This window comes from Lipophrys pholis, assembly GCF_963383615.2.
Source record: "Lipophrys pholis genome assembly, chromosome: 16".
NCBI lineage: Eukaryota > Metazoa > Chordata > Actinopteri > Blenniiformes > Blenniidae > Lipophrys > Lipophrys pholis.
Genome location: NC_137634.1, coordinates 26,257,666 through 26,274,483, shown reverse-complemented (window position 1 = coordinate 26,274,483; position 16,818 = coordinate 26,257,666). Strand labels below are relative to the sequence as shown.

Sequence of the window (16,818 nt, the reverse complement as noted above, 5' to 3'; positions counted from 1 at the left end):
CCTCCTGCAGGTGGCGGTGTGGTGCCTGCAGGGGGCGGTGTGGCCTCGTGCCCCCTGCAGGGGGCGGTGTCGCGGCGCGCCTCCTGCAGGTGGCGGTGTGGTGCCTGCAGGGGGCGGTGTGGCCTCGTGCCGCCTGCAGGGGGCGGTGTCGCGGCGCGCCTCCTGCAGGTGGCGGTGTGGTGCCTGCAGGGGGCGGTGTGGCCTCGTCCCGCCTGCAGGGGGCGGTGTGGCGGTGTGGTGCCGCTTGTTCTCACAGAGTTAGAGAGTCGGTGTTGCTGGTTGGAGGGCCTGCTCTGGATCTCCGACACTTTCCCGTCAAAAGTGCCGTGAAAAAGCAGCACCGTGGGACAAAGTCAGTTCAATGTGCGGTAAAGTATGTTGTTGTGGGGTTACTTGTTGAAATAGGAACTTTAAACGCCGTCAGTATGTGAAGAAGCGGGTTTGAGTGACTTCATGACTAAATCTGCAAAAACCATATGATCGCTCATAAAACCTGTTTCCTCACAATACACGCACTTTCGGGCAGATTGTCTCTGTTTCTGCAGGATTACTTGTTCACGTCTCACGATATTTTCTCGGTTTATCTGCGGTTAAAATTGGATTTGAAGCTATAATTAGCTAAGTTAATTTACCCTGGACAACATGTTTTTCCAACCTCGTAAATTCGTGAAGAGTGGACTTTAACTGCTGAACATCGACCAATAGACGATCGTTTCATTAATCGGAGATACTTTTTGCCAACGATGTCCCGTCACGTTTAGTAGAAGTGAACTTTTAACTTGTAGCGCACAGCTAGCTGTTGCTAAGTGCTAACTAGCTCCATAAGGTTAAACGGCAGCCGAGCTAACGGACAAAATGCAACCATCTGATCGATTAATCGATCATTTCTCTTTGACTTCACCTTCAGCATGTCTTTATAAGCGATCGCTGGTCAACGCCTGTTTCTGCCCTTTGTGAACCACCACCAGATCTCCGGGGCAAATGACCCCGATTTCTACCTGCCCCACATCTGCTCCGTCTGTGTCTCTATTTAGCAGCTCTACGTCTCCCTTCTCACCTCCACCCTCCTCTTTTAATCCTATTGTTGGTTTGAGAGGAGACACATGACATAAACCTCCTCCTCAGGACTGAAGCATCTCGGATGTAAATGAAATCACTCCGTATTTAAAGCAGGAGGACCACAGCTGCTTTTATTGTAACCAGACGGAAAGTTTCCTCATAGTTCACTTATTATTGAAAAGTATTTTAAGTATGCGTCCTCTGTCAAATAATGTCTCTTCTGTATAGAAAATCAAAATACAACAGAATAACTGCTCTTTGTTCAAGTCCAGCCTGACAAAAAAAGTAAAGAAAACCTGAGATAATAAATAATAATGCTTACTTTATTAAGAACTCCAGCTTCAACATGATACCTTTTACTGTTTAATTAATGAAAACATGTGAAGGCCCCAGCATCGCCACTCTTAATAAACTAAAAATAACTCCAGGTCAGTTTTCGTTTCCTCTGAGAGGCGGTGTAAGATGAGGTGCAATGCTGCTCCTTCGTTTACATTTTCATTGATTTGTAAAGCTTCTGATGCTTCGAGCAGGACATCCACCGTGGGCTCACCTTTTCATCCTTGTTTATAGGCGCTCACTAAAGTACGTTCAGAGGCTTTTACTGTTCTGAAACAATGAAGAGATAACATTGACGTGCCATTTATTCATTTGAAAAGTTGTGTGAGAATTGTGAAATTGTCACAGAGTTTCTTGTTTATATATAGAAAAGTGTTCTCACGAAGTATTCTGCTCAGTGGAACGTGCTTTTTATCAGACATTCAAGTTTATTTCCCACAAAGAAGGTTTTTGTCTCACGGGTGATGAAAATATCCAGGTCATTTCAACAATTAGTCCCTTTTCTCAAGTTAGAGGCAAAAACTCTCCTGGATTTCTACGGCAGGGTTATTTAATAGATTCTGTTACGGTGATGAAACGATTGAAGGTCATGTGGGCTTGTTGTGGCGGCTCTATTGGTCGCATGTCCCCCATTCATGTTCTACCTGTGCTAATCACCAGAATATATTTGGAAGCGGGAGTTTGTTGACGACTGAATCTGTTTTCGTTTCTTGGGATTCAGACTCTCAGGTGCTGTGTGTGTGTGTGTGTGTGTGTGTGTGTGTGTGTGTGTGTGTGTGTGTGTGTGTGTGTGTGTGTGTGTGTGTGTGTGTGTGTGTGTGTGTGTGTGTGTGTGTGTGTGTGTGTGTGTGTGTGTGTGTGTGTGTGTGTGTGTGTGTGTGTGTGTGTGTGTGTGTGTGTGTGTGTGTGTGTGTGTGTGTGTGTGTGGGGCTCAGTGATTCAACCCTTAAAAGCTCCACTGTGTAAATAGTTGCTCCTGTATCTCTATGGAGTATCAGGCAGTAAGCCATCACTACACCTGCAAACTTTATATGTACATTTCACTTGAGCCAGATTAAGTGTTAACTTCACCCCCCAACAAAGACCGGCAGGGACACCCAGCTGAAGGAGAGCGTTAAACAGCATTTTCATGTGATTTAGTTTCAGTTCGTAGCTAGTGGTGAATGTTTCTGAAGTGGTTCCTTCAACAACTTCTACATCTAGAGTCTGACGTTGGAATGAGTGACCTTGTCGACACTGTCACTTTAATGCAGAAGCCATGAAGAAGACGTGTTGGATCTGGTCCTGACGCCTCTTTTCTGTTCTTCTGGCTCGGTTCAGCAGGTGCGGTTCCACTTGGACTGACTGAGACTTAAAGAAGCAGATAAAGTGCCTCGTCCTGACCTGCTCTGAAACACACATACTCAATATGAATGAAGTCAACGTCGTCCGAGAAGGCTGGCTTCACAAGAGAGGTGAGGAGCGTTTCACTGAGAGAGGCCATGTATGGTCCCGTATCTTCTGACTCTCTTCACACATTCGTAACCTCTTGCGGGGTGAGGTTTCCTCACCGGAGTGCTCATCCTGAGATGTCGTCTCTTTTCTTCCTAGGTGAATACATCAAAACGTGGAGGCCCAGATATTTCATCTTGAAGAGCGACGGTTCTTTCATTGGGTATAAAGAGAAGCCTGATCTAAACGACCAGACATCCCCTCCACTCAACAACTTCTCAGTGGCAGGTAAGTGACGCCTCCCACCTTTTACACTTCTTAGTCTTGAAACCTTCTCTGCTCCCTGAGAACCTCAGTCAGATTTGTGTTGGTTTTTTTTTCAGAGTGCCAGTTAATGAAAACTGAAAGACCGAGGCCAAACACGTTTGTCATCCGTTGTCTACAGTGGACCACTGTTATTGAGCGTACCTTTCATGTGGAGAGCAATGAAGAGAGGTAAGCAGACGTTCGATACCTTGATTAGATGAGCTGCACTCTGGACAGCAGCGCTTGAGGTCCTGCTGTGTTCCGTCTCAGGGAGGAGTGGATGAGGGCCATCCAGTCTGTGGCAAATAGTCTGAAGATGCGGGAGCAAGAGGAGGAGGAACCCATGGATGTGTTCGGCTCTCCCAGCCAAAGCAGTTTAGAAGAGATGGAGGTGGCTATATCCAAGAGCCGCAACAAAGTGGTGAGTGGTGTCTGCGGGCGGAGCCGAGGGAACACTCCCGGTGTTGGTGAAGAAGTGATTGAACTTGTAGGACAAAGTCTGACGAACCCAGAAACCCTCATTGGAGTGAGCAGTGGTCAAAGGTCCCGTCACTGAATCCAGATCTGACCAGAGTGCAGACCCACTGGTTTTATAAAAACTGTTTCAGTCGTAGGAAACGCCTGCTGATGTGAACAAGGTCTCTAAAGAACGGCTCTGCACATCTTCGCTCAGACATTATCGAGCTGGATTAACCTGCAGGACGTCACAAAGCTTCAGTCCACTGCTGTCCAACTGTTCGCCACAACATGGCGCTGTTTGGACGTATTTCACGCTCAAAACCCTGCAAAGCAACAGCAACATGCAATGTTTGCAAAGCAACGCAGCAACGTTGATGTTTGCAAAGCAACGCAGCAACGTTGATGTTTGCAAAGCAACGCAGCAACGTTGATGTTCGCAAAGCAACGCAGCAACGTTGATGTTCGCAAAGCAACGTTGATGTTCGCAAAGCAACGCAGCAACGTTGATGTTCGCAAAGCAACGCAGCAACGTTGATGTTCGCAAAGCAACGCAGCAACGTTGATGTTCGCAAAGCAACGCAGCAACGTTGATGTTCGCAAAGCAACGCAGCAACGTTGATGTTCGCAAAGCAACGCAGCAACGTTGATGTTCACAAAGCAACGCAGCAAGACTGTCAGCAGGCGATTCACACCTCCGTGAAGCTGCGTCCTACTCCACGCTAAACTCCCTGAAAATAGTCCCAATGGTTGGAGCTGCGTTAGAGCTGGAAACATTGTGTTGCTGCTGCCTTGCTAAAGAGTTTCCCCAGGGATTAATAAAGTCATTCTGAGCTTTTAAAGATAGAACTAGTTTATTATGAGATGATGACGTCACGCAGACCCCCACATTGTCCACATGGAACCAAAATACTTTGTACTGCTTCCTTTACTGTCCTGATACTAACCTCAAGTTGTCTTTAGAGAGAATACATGTATACATTAGTACATTTCATACTTTACTGTAGAGAGGAGTTTATTACAGCCTCATATAAAATCAACAATAATGATAATAATAATATTAAAGCAAACAGAGCTCTCTGGTATCGGTATGGACAGATATCCACATCCAGGTATCGGGATTGGATCAGACGGTGCTTCTCTAACAGGAACGCCGTTTCACGTAAACGTATTGTAGCTCCACCAAAAACCTATTTAAAGTGCCGCCAGAGGCAGTTATAAATAATAATCCTATATAAGACATAAAATGGCTCCTGCACACATCATTTTTGGCCGTCCAACCACACGGCGCGTCGCTTTAGGCTTTTTTTGGGGGCATTTTCTAAAGTGCTGGCTCGGCTTTGAGGTGTGGACAGAGCCTGAGAAATCCACCACGAGTTCACCTTTTTTGTGTGATTGTACGAAACAGTTGAAATAATGAAGGTAAAGGACCTGCAGAGCACAAGTGCTTTGTGGAAACAGGATGCGTCTAGTTTAGGCTGTATCTTGCTGATTCCAAATCCCAACCTTTCTACGTACCTTTAACACTGTCACAGGAGTTTTTAGTCAATAATTCTAACTTCTTTGTTTTCTTCACAGAATATGACTGACTTTGAGTATCTGAAGCTGCTTGGCAAGGGCACCTTTGGGAAGGTGATTCTTGTCAAAGAAAAGTCCACTGGAGTTCATTATGCCATGAAAATTCTGCGCAAAATGGTCATAATAGCCAAGGTAAGTGAGATTTGTCTTTAGACAGTAAATTGCACATAAAGACGCCCGGGACATCTTTTCCTACGACATGCTAGTGTACAGAAATAAAGCCTGAATATGAGCGCTGCGACCGTCCGACGTATTTGGCGATCACTTGGATAACGTGTGAATTCCTGCCCTCTGCATCTGCTGGAAATTCTTTTGCTCATGTCTGACGCTCACTCGCTCTGTCGTCACTTTATGTGTCTGATCATCTGTGATCCACACACACTCTGGTGGTTTCTGACGCCGTTTCCTCCAAATAATCTTTCAAACAAGTGAAACGCTAAACAAAGTTGAGGCCAGCTTTGTTTTTCTGTCTACAGTAGAGCGAAGTTCCTCACTCTGCCGTGGCGATAAGCAGTGAGCCACTCCAGGGGATTGTCCAGCAGAAAGAACCAGGTTCTAGTTCTGGTCCAGGGCCAGATTTGGCAGCCGTTCTTAGTCTTTCCACAGCCATAGCTCCGGCCTATCAGGGGTTAAACTGGTGCTGAGCCGGCTCCACATCGTTGCTGGGCCAGAGCAGAGCCGGACCTGGGCCTGACTTGTCATCAGCTGGGGGCGGAGTTATCGCCACCTCCTTCTGAACCGGCTTTCTGAAATCTACAGCGAACACGGATCCCCGGGGTGGTTATAGAGAAAATAATAATAATAACTTCAGGGAACGAGATAAATCGTTCCCTGAAGTTAATGGTACCATGGAGACCAGATCATTCAATCTGCGATCGCAGAGCTGCGGCTCTGGAGCTGCAGAGCTCCTCCTGTCCGTCAGCTGGTGGATCTAGAATCTAGAATCAGTTTTTTTCAGGCTTTTCATGGTGACATGATTGTAACTAACTTCACTTCCAGGTCTTGTTTGGCGTTATGAGCGCAGGCTGAGGTCTGCATGAGGCAGCAGGGGGCGCTCCGCTATGAGACGCTCCACAGAACTTCTTTATAATGAAGCCAGACTTCTGGTTCCTCAGGAACTACTAAACAAACTACAAACTACTGTAAATGAAAGCTTGAAGTTTTTAGACATAAAATTAGCCTTTTAATGGCTTCATGTGAAAGAGAACTTTAATCAGAGTGGTTACCTAGGTTACCATGGAAACGGCTGTAGAGCAGCGTTCTATCATTCTACACCTCCATTCCTCCATGTTGAAGCTTTTGATTCAGACACGTCCAGAAATAAAGTGAAAGGAGCAGAAAGTCACTATGGAATGTTGGAATGGTGAAAAATAAGACCCAGGATCATTTACGTTATTATTATGATTATTATTATTATTATTATTATTATGATGGCCAGGTCCATATTGTATTTTGAATGTTATTAGTTTTTTGTAAAAAAAAAAACTAAACATGCTCAAAAACTCACCAAATTTGGCACTGTCATTAACACTGGATAAAGTTATAAGAAAATGTAAAAATGAACCCCCAGAGAGCCAAACTGTGCTCTCTAGCGCCACCTACAAACACTACAACGCCCACCAAAGACACTTAAACGGCGACCACGGCCCGTAGGAATGTCGTAGCGAGATCAAACCAAAACTCAATTGTTCGTCTCATCCAGACCTACAAATCACATGCTGGGACCCCTGACCTAAATCCGACAGGAAGTCTGCAATTTGCCTTTCAAAATAAGATGTGCAAGCGCTACTCCTCAATAATCCCGAATCTCATTTTCAGCTGTCGAGCGGTTTTGTTTTTATTAACCGTCAAAGTTTTGAACACCAAATCCCGCCTCCTCGCCCAGTTTAAAGCTCCTCTGAGGGCGAATATCGTATCGCCTTCAACAAACTATGAAATGATAGAGGACACTCTCCTGCTCAATAATTCTGTTCAACTTTTTGACAAATCCAGCAGGTTTTTTTTAATTAGCCATCAAACTTCCGAACACTGGATGCCGCCTTCTCGTCCATGTGTGTTTCAACAGACATTTTAACCTACTAAACCTGCTCACAGGTTGATGAAACTACACCAATACATAGGTACAGGTGTTTTAGTTTGAATGACGCAATACTTTTGTCTTTATTCTAAACTGTTCTCGATTAACAATCATTTTTTCCGAGATGTCCGCATCGACAGGACTCATTCTCTCTCACGGCTGCTGGCTGCAGACGGAACACACACACACACACACACACACACACACACACACACACACACACACACACACACACACACACACACACACACACACACACACACACACACACACACACACACGGCCTTGTGGTGCAATACTGCCCTCTTGTGATGAGTTGGAAAACAGAACAGTAGCCCAAAAGCTTTAATTTTTCTTTTTCTTTTTTTTTCCAACACCTTCAAAAGAATTGTACTCACGCTGAGTACAGGATTCCAGCAGGTGGCGCCACTGATCCTTAAAGCCTGTTTTATTCTTGACACGTCCGCGAGCTCTGTACGGCTCCGTGCGGCCGAATGACGTCATTTTAGCCGCCAGGCTCCTCCTATGTGTCTTGCACAGACACATATTTAACTTAACACACCGTGATGAGGGACAATGACAACCTCGGTAAACACTCTGATTCTACTTTTCTTTCACATGAAGCCGTTAAAAGGTTCATTTTATGGCTAAAACTCCAAGCTTTCATTTACAGTAGTATGTAGTTTGTTTAGTAGTTACTGATGAACCAAACGTCTGGCTTCATTATAAAGAAGTTCTGTGGGTAGAAAATGCCCGTACATGTTCCATGATTGCTTCATAAAACACTGGATTCACTTCATTGCCAGTAACGTAAGGTAACATCCCTGCAGAGGGGCGGAGCCTAAAACACAGGGTGGAGGACGAGTATGACGTCACGAGTCCTTAAGTTTGACTTTCACATAACAGCAGAGGACATAAGGCCCGTGGACCAGAACCCACCAAGAGGCTCCAATCTGGTCCCACAGAGCAAGGAGGTTTAAAGGGTTTATACAGTATATAGTTTGTTTTGACATTTCAGTGGATTTTCACCAGAAGGTTTCATTCAGATTGACTTCATTTTCAGGAACTGTTGGATCTTGTAAAAATATAGAGAATTTTATTACTTTATTTATTTTTATTACTGAACACAACAAAGAAAAACTTTAAAGTGTAAATGTCACCGTTCTTATAGCAATGGAGGAGTAGAACAGAGCAAGGGGGGGAGGAGGAGGAGGAGGGTAGCATCAGGGGGAGGAGGGGGCATCAGGAGAGGGACGAGCAGGAGATGGCATGCTTTTTAATGCTAATGCTAGGCTAGTTAGCTTAGCATATTAGCATGTGAGATAAGACCAGATTCCAGGTCACCTGGGGAGGAACCTGTGTGATTTTCAGGTAAAGAACATTTAAAGGGGCCTGAGGCTGGGATTGGGCCGACCCTGACAGACCAGGGGGCGAGGTCCCGTCCAACGCTGCTTCCAGCTTTAATTATTATTATTTTTCTCTATGTCCACTCTGGGGCTCCGGACTAAAACAAGACAGATGTGAAAAACCTGCAACAGAGCGACGAGGAGCCTCAATGTTTTCATGAGGTTCAGGTCAGACTAGATGGAGCGACCCGGACCAAACCACTGGTACAGTCCGTCTCCTGGTTCCTGGATCCTGCCGGCGCTACGTTGGTGGAACCAGTGACGTAATGACGTGGCTCTCTCTGGCTCCGTTAACGCTGGAAAAAGAACTGGTTCTTTGAAGCTGCTGATAAAGAACTAAACTAGAACCTGAACTAGCTCCTGGTTCTTGATGGTGGAAAAGCCCTGGGGGGGAGAAGGCAGAGTGGTAGAATATCTCTAAACATGGCGGTCCTCATGTGGATGCTTTGCTGCTGAACGCTCCAGTCAGTAAAGCTTGGTACTGTTGTAGTTTGCCATGTTTTTTGATGAAGGTTTTTTTTGCAGGATGAAGTGGCCCACACCGTCACGGAGAGCAGAGTGCTGCAGAACACCAGACATCCTTTCCTCACGGTGAGAGAACCACACACTCACCGGGAGCGGCGTCACACGTTCTGAATGTAAAACTCACACCGAGCTGATCACCAGCATGTGGAGAGAAAACGCTCAGCTGCCACTGTATTAGGTACACCTTTACTTCAACAAGGTTCTGGAGACACGCTTGTTAAAAAAAAAAATTAAAAAGCCAAATCACAAGGTCTATATTACGTTCAGGTGTGTTGCACCAGGGAGAAAACCTGCAGGACACCGGCCCTCCAGGACCCCCCCCCCCCCCCACCCCCACCCCCCGCTTTAGTGTTTGACAGGCAATGCTGGTGTCAAACTCATTTAATCCAACTCCACATGTTTTCCTTTGCTTCAGAGGAACAAACACTGTGAATAGAGTCTCGATTCCTAAATACTTCCCAGGTTTGAAGGCTGAGAGCTTTACTCTCGATCTGCAGGCCTGATGTTTGTCACCGCTGCTGTTAAAGAACCAAATGGAAGACATCCGCCTGTAGCAGGCTGCTCCATCCCAAACTGCAGTCCCACATAGTAAAGAGGTCCGGTGGAGCACTGCAGCACCCTCAGAATTCTGCTGGGCCTGTGTTTGGACCTGGCCTCTGGTTCTGGACTACTTGAACCTTCTGGGCCTGTGTTTGGACCCGGCCTCTGGTTCTGGACTACTTGAACCTTCTGGGCCTGTGTTTGGACCCGGCCTCTGGTTCTGGACTACTTTTACCTTCTGGGCCTGTGTTTGGACCCGGCCTCTGGTTCTGGACTACTTGAACCTTCTGGGCCTGTGTTTGGACCCGGCCTCTGGTTCTGGACTACTTGAACCTTCTGGGCCTGTGTTTGGACCCGGCCTCTGGTTCTGGACTACTTTTACCTTCTGGGCCTGTGTTTGGACCCGGCCTCTGGTTCTGGACTACTTGAACCTTCTGGGCCTGTGTTTGGACCCGACCTCTGGTTCTGGACTACTTGAACCTTCTGGGCCTGTGTTTGGACCCGGCCTCTGGTTCTGGACTACTTTCACCTTCTGGACCTGTGTTTGGACCCGGCCTCTGGTTCTGGACTACTTGAACCTTCTGGACCTGTGTTTGGACCCGCCCTCTGGTTCTGGACTACTTTCACCTTCTGGACCTGTGTTTGGACCCGGCCTCTGGTTCTGGACTACTTGAACCTTCTGGACCTGTGCCTGCTGCCTGTCTTTGCTCTGACTTCAGCTCCAGTGAAGATCCTCCACCTTCTTCCTTGTCCTCCACCTTCTTCCTCCATGCTCTCTGGGCTCCAGTCACTTTTCCACGGCTGTGTTTGGTCCGGCACTGAGTGAAGAGCAGAATCCTGCAGAGTCGGCACATTTTGTGGAGTGTACTGAACCTGACCGACGGGTTGCCGGCGGTCACCCTGCTCCATTAATGATTTACTCCACCCTGACCTGACGGGCTGTTCTTTCCTTGAAATGGAGCTTTCCAAAACTTGACATTAAAGTATATCCTCATTAAATGAAATGTGACAACAATTTAGCCGTCTGACATCCCAGATTATTCTTTACTGTCTTATTCATAAGACAGTAAAGTTCATATTTAAATCAAAAAAAAATCTGAAGCATTTTCTGAATAGAGTTTTCTAGATGAATCCTATTAAGACATTGAATATCTGTGGTGCACTGATCAGTGGAACGGCCCAACGTGTCCATTGTTTCCTTCTTCCTTAAAGACTTTGAACACTTTAACAACATGCAGCACCTGAAACGTCTGGTTTCTTATCAGACCTGAAACCGGCGCCCAGATAACCGCTCACTTTTATTTTTATGTCCAATCTCTTGCAGACACTAAAATATGCCTTCCAAACCAACGACCGGCTGTGTTTTGTTATGGAATACGCCAACGGAGGAGAGGCGAGTGCTCCGGTCTTCCTTCCATCCTTACATGGACATGAATTAACTACGTGAGGTCAAAAGCATGCGTCCGTCTTCACCTGTCTGTCCTCCTGCAGCTCTTCTTCCACCTGTCGCGAGAACGCGTCTTCACAGAGGACCGAGCACGGTTCTACGGCGCGGAGATCGTGTCTGCTCTGGAGTACCTCCATTCACGGGATGTGGTGTATCGCGATCTGAAGGTCGGTATGCTGTGGTTGGGTTTAAGAAAGCTCTCCACCACCTCCACGACTGTCTCGTGACGTGGAGACATGATTACTTGTCACTGTTGAGATGAGGGTTCCTTCAAACCATAGTTTGCTTTGCAACAAATCAAAATAACATGAACATGGTGTTTTCATATTGCAGACAGCAGTCCCAGGCTATAAACTGTGTATAAAGAAAGGACACTTTTTACTGTAATCTTTGAATCATAAATCCTTCAGTTTGCTTCATCAGCAGCTTTAAAGGTCAGACTTTAAGTTTTGAGATTTAGATTAACATGTTAATCGAAGACATGTTTAACGTTCATTAAAATAGTTTAAGAACAAAACAAGCTGACCTTCGTCCACTGGCCCTTCCTTTCAGTGCTGAAGATCATTGATCCTGCTCAATAACAGAGACTCCAGTCAGGATTTGGTCTTTTTACAGAAACTGTGTTCATGAGTATAAAATATATATATATATATATAGTATAAAGTATAATAGAGAATTTTATTTCTTTCTTTTTCAGCTTGAGAATCTAATGCTGGACAAAGATGGCCACATCAAAATCACTGATTTTGGACTGTGTAAAGAGGGAATCACTCCAGATGCAACCATGAAAACGTTCTGCGGGACTCCTGAGTATTTAGCCCCGGAGGTAGGTCACCGGTTCAGTCCCCTCACATCCTGCCAAGGTGGAGCTGTTTGTTCTCTCCGTCAGGCTGACATGGACACCACTACCACTGACAAACTCACTTCATTGACACACTTCCTGCCTGTGTACACGTCCAGCTCTTAGTTACTGAACAAAAGCTAAATAAAAATGATGGTAATGACAATAGATTGTATTTGAAGGCGCCTTTCCCAGCACTCAGGGAGACCATACAACCATACGTTTAGCAAAGTACAGTAAAACAGTAAAACCAACACAAGACGCAGAGCAGCTGACCTCAAGGAGGATCTGCAGTTTGGATCAGATGTTTTAAGTTCTGATTTGAAACGAGGAAGAGGGTCCAGGTTTCTCAGATGAGGAGGAAGTGAGTCCCAGAGACGAGGAGCAGAGCGGCTGAAAGCTCCTCAAGGTGGTGAGACGGGTGGAGGAGACAGACGGATGAATGGAGAAAGAGGACCTGAGGAAACATGGAGGAGGTGGGATGGGGGGGGGGGGGGGGGGGCGGTCTTGAATGTGAGCAGGATTTAGAATTGGATGCAGAATTGAACTGGGAGGCAGTGGAGCTGATGGAGGACTGGAGTGATGTGGTGGGTGGGGGAGCTGATGGAGGACTGGAGTGATGTGGTGGGTGGAGGAGCTGATGGAGGACTGGAGTGATGTGGTGGTTAGGAGCTGATGGAGGACTGGAGTGATGTGGTGGGTGGAGGAGCTGATGGAGAACTGGAGTGATGTGGTGGGTGGAGGAGCTGATGGAGAACTGGAGTGATGTGGGTGGAGGAGGTATCAGTGTTGATGGAGAAGCTGCTGGTTTTATTGCTGTTCAGTTTGAGGAAGTCGAGGGTGAAGCAGGTTTTTGTTTCAGAGACACAATCAGTGAGGGTGGAGGAGGTGGAGGAGGGGGAGGGTTTCAGTCATTCATGAATGATTTTAGCTTCTCTGACAGTTTTCTGGAGTCTACATCCACTGAAATCCTGGTTGAACAACCAACATGATTAAAGAATCAGTCTTGCTGCTCCAGATTGTTTGAACCAAAGATCAGTTCTCATTATTTCATCTTCAAACCTGGAAACGGGTTCCTCTCGCAGAGGAAGAGAAATCTGGTGGGAACCTCAGAAACGCAGCTGAAAGAGAAACAACCAACACTGTTACTTTAAAACTGGTGTCAGAATCCTGAAAAATCCAGGATCAGACACTGAATTGTTAGTATCTTTAGTATTGTGCAGCCTGGTTCACACCCACATCTTCTGTGTGCGCGGGTAAGAATCCTCTTAGATCCTGTCAACCTGTTTCCTTGTGGTTTGAAGTATCATTGAAACATGAAGTTATGGGATGGCCCTCTGTTGACCTGAATGCTTCAGCTCTGTGCTCTCCATCACGGAGTGAGGGGCGAGCAGGAGGTGTTGGTGACGAGGCCTGGCCGTGTGCTCCTCAGGTCCTGGAAGATAACGACTACGGCCGGGCGGTGGACTGGTGGGGTCTGGGGGTGGTCATGTACGAGATGATGTGCGGCCGTCTGCCTTTCTACAACCAGGACCATGAGCGTCTGTTTGAGCTCATCCTCATGGAGGAGATTCGCTTCCCCCGAAACCTGTCGCCCGAGGCCAAGTCCCTGCTGGCCGGGCTACTGAAGAAAGACCCCAAACAGAGGTCAGTGTGTCGGCGTGCGGCCGGGGGCTCCGTCCTCCCACCGCCCGCTCATCATCACGTTTGCTCTTCAGGTTAGGCGGCGGTCCCAATGATGCCAAAGAAGTCATGAGTCACAAGTTTTTCATCAGCATCAACTGGCAGGACGTGGAGCAGAGGAAGGTGAGTCTCAGGATTCAGGTTGATCTCCTCATTCAGCTGCAAAACTCTCATGAGCTGAAAGAAACCAGCAGCAAGGTAGAGGGACGCCACACGACTGACGATGAGGAGGAGAGAAGATCAGCTCAACTGAAGTGGTCTGGACAGCGTGAGCTGAACAGCAGAACTCCGCCTCAGCAAACTGCTGACCGGGAACACGTCGGGAAGTTCACTATGGAGGCTTCATGACACCAAGTCGCTGCACGTGTCTTTGATTCTGAGTTGAAATCTGTGACCCAGTCAACGTCTGCTCTGTCCTCAGCTCGCTCCACTCTTCAGACCGCAAGTCACATCGGAGACGGACACTCGGTACTTCGACGACGAGTTCACTGCACAGACCATCACGCTGACACCACCAGACAAGTGTGAGTGTTGGTCAGCCGCTTTCCAGGTTTAGAGAACAGCTCGGGGCTTAGAGAACAGCTCGGGGTTTAGAGAACAGCTCGGGGCTTGGAGAACAGCTCGGGGCTTAGCGAACAGCTCGGGGCTTAGCGAACAGCTCGGGGTTTAGAGAACAGCTCGGGGCTTAGAGAACAGCTCGGGGCTTAGAGAACAGCTCGGGGCTTAGAGAACAGCTCGGGGCTTAGCGAACAGCTCGGGGCTTAGCGAACAGCTCGGGGTTTAGAGAACAGCTCGGGGCTTAGAGAACAGCTCGGGGTTTAGAGAACAGCCCAGGGTTTAGAGAGAACAGCTCAGGGCTCAGAGATCAGCTCAGAGATCAGCTCGGGGCTTAAAGAAGAGCACAGAGTATTGACACCAAGCCTCACTGCCTTCTGCTTGTTTTACAGATAATAATCTGGACTGTGAGGACCCAAGTCAGGAAGCACATTTCCCCCAGTTCTCCTATTCTGCAAGCATTAGAGAGTGATTGTTGGCCACACACACACACACACACACACACACACACACACACACACACACACACACACACACACACACACACACACACACACACACACACACACACACAGGTCAGAATCCTTTCAAAGCTCACCTCGGAGGAGGTTTCGCTCCCAGCAGGGTCAAAGTGCCTCGGCCGGCCGGCAGCCATGTTTTTCTACAGAACTCTTCCACCACAGCTGTTCGTCCAACTGGACCTTGATTTCATGTGTTCATCAGCACAATTCATCACTAGTGTGACTTCAACACTGTCAGCTGTACCAGAGGATCAGGGCCACTCCACAAATATACATATGTCTTTTAAAAAAACAAATCCTAAGACTTGTTCTTTGAATTGAATGAATAAGTTCAGATTGATTGTTTGAAACCACATTTGTCTCCACATCTGTATTTCGGTGGCCCTCGTCTTCTTCCATCCAGGTCGTCTACGAACAACTGCTGCTGTTTTCTCCCGAGCCCAGACCTGGGGCTCCCCTCCTGGTGTTTGGAGAAGACGTACGGCGCCCTCTACAGGCCGCCGTCAGGCTGTGAGCAGCAGCTTTGGGTGTCTTTCTATTTGTGTGGATTTATTTTTTCTGTCTTTGGAGACAACCAGGTTTTCTAAATCTGACCTGAAAGGCTTGTGAGTGTTTGTGTTCATATGTATCAGGATTGAAAACATAGAGTGTTTGTAGAGGAAATGCTTGACGGAGGGAAACGGAGCGCGACGTGTTCCAGGCTGTCCTCACAATGTCACCTGTCCAGGTTCACACAGCATTTAATAGAAACTCTGAGAACTCTACTGCAGGTGTATACTTCATATTTTCAAAAAGATCAATTGTCTTGACCGGCCAAATTGAGAGCAGCCACGTGACACACGAGCTTCAGACCTCATTTCTCTCATGTTCTTGATGAGGTTTGCTGACTCGTCTCTTCTCCACCTACTGTTGTTGGTTCTGCACACTATGACTGATGTCAGACAGGTCCTCCACAGTCCAGCTTCTTCTGTGGTTCCTGTCCATCAGTACTGCTGCAGCCTGGGAACATCGGGTGTGGAGTGTAAAGCGCTGGTTCTGCAGTCGCCCAGGTTCCCCCTTCGGTTCCAGCAGCCGTCACAGCAGGGTGGAGGACTGCAGTACTCAGCAGTGTACTCATGTCACTTTGTTGAGAAACAAGGAGCTGGTGCAGAACTTTTACCACAAGTGCTGTTTTTGAGAAAAATTCCGTTACTTTAGATTTTGTCTGGTGGTTTTACCTCCATATCTCCTGTTCTGGAGCTCCTTCATGGGTCGGTTCAATTTCAGGACATGTATAATGGTTAAACGTGATGTATGTGTTTCCAGTTACATTATTCTACTCAAGAATCATTTCTATCTGTGGATGTAATTATGAAATATGATGAACTAATACACCTTTTTATTTGTCTTACTATATCCCCACGTGTGTCTCCATCCTTTCACGTTTACAGTTTGAAGGACATATTTAATATGGTACTGCACATTTTACTGTGACGAGGCATTAAATCTCGTGTGTCCGATAAAATACATGTTAGGTTTCCCAGTGTACTCTATTTGCTTTGTATTTGGTGTGATCATGTAATTGTCACTGAAAGGAAGGATGTGGCAAACCAGCAGGACCAAAGAACCACGGTGAGCTCATCTGGGAACGTATGCAGCTCTTTGTTTCTCTCCTGAACAGCGGGGAGGTACAGCCAGTACTGCAGTATAGGGAGGCAGGTGGGGGTTTTCTATTGGATTTCAAATTGTCTGTTAGTTCAATCAAATCCCCTCCGTCACCCAGGGGCTGCAGCTGACTAGTTATTTTAAATGGAAAACTTGAATGTAGTGTATAAAGTCCTGCATCCTCCCATAAGAACAAGAACGTTCAGCAGTGACGTCAGCCAGCTGCTGAAACAAAAGCTTTTACGTCAGACAGTTCATACTCCGTTAAGAAGCTGATGAGCTTGCAGGCCACGCCCCCTCGCTGCAGACCACGCCCCCTTGCAACAGGACCACTTCTGTGAAGCAGCGTTTTAACTTTTCAACTGCACAGCTTATTTCTGGCCTCCAGTGTTTTCAGAAGTACATTTCTCTGA

General features: G+C 46.9%; 1 protein-coding gene across 5 annotated transcripts; it reads left to right on the top strand.

Moving 5' to 3' along the window:
• Positions 1–231: 231 nt before the first annotated feature.
• Positions 232–16,261, top strand: LOC308121554 (RAC-beta serine/threonine-protein kinase-like). Of its 5 annotated transcripts, none has more exons than XM_080482830.1 (14): positions 232–363; positions 2,716–2,849; positions 2,986–3,114; positions 3,210–3,321; positions 3,403–3,553; positions 5,167–5,298; positions 9,175–9,240; positions 11,039–11,107; positions 11,206–11,328; positions 11,859–11,987; positions 13,435–13,649; positions 13,721–13,808; positions 14,107–14,209; positions 14,633–16,261. In XM_080482830.1, exons 2-14 carry the CDS (start codon positions 2,804–2,806, stop codon positions 14,710–14,712), a joined length of 1,443 nt encoding a protein of 480 aa, XP_080338956.1. In that variant the 5' UTR covers positions 232–363; positions 2,716–2,803; the 3' UTR covers positions 14,713–16,261. The 5 variants fall into 5 exon arrangements, with proteins under 5 accessions (XP_080338956.1, XP_080338957.1, XP_080338958.1 ...); XM_080482831.1 differs by having other exon boundaries at positions 237–363; positions 2,719–2,849; positions 14,633–16,155; XM_080482832.1 differs by having other exon boundaries at positions 247–352; positions 14,633–16,155.
• The last annotated feature ends 557 nt before the right edge of the window (positions 16,262–16,818 follow it).

Excerpts from the sequence above, each read along its gene's own strand:
- LOC308121554 (XM_080482830.1), top strand. The coding sequence starts at position 2,804 with ATGAATGAAGTCAACGTCGTCCGAGAAGGCTGGCTTCACAAGAGAG. Across the intron at positions 3,115-3,209 it reads CAACAACTTCTCAGTGGCAG|AGTGCCAGTTAATGAAAACT; the intron begins GTAAGTGACGCC and ends TTTTTTTTTCAG. Across the intron at positions 5,299-9,174 it reads AAATGGTCATAATAGCCAAG|GATGAAGTGGCCCACACCGT; the intron begins GTAAGTGAGATT and ends TTTTTTTTGCAG.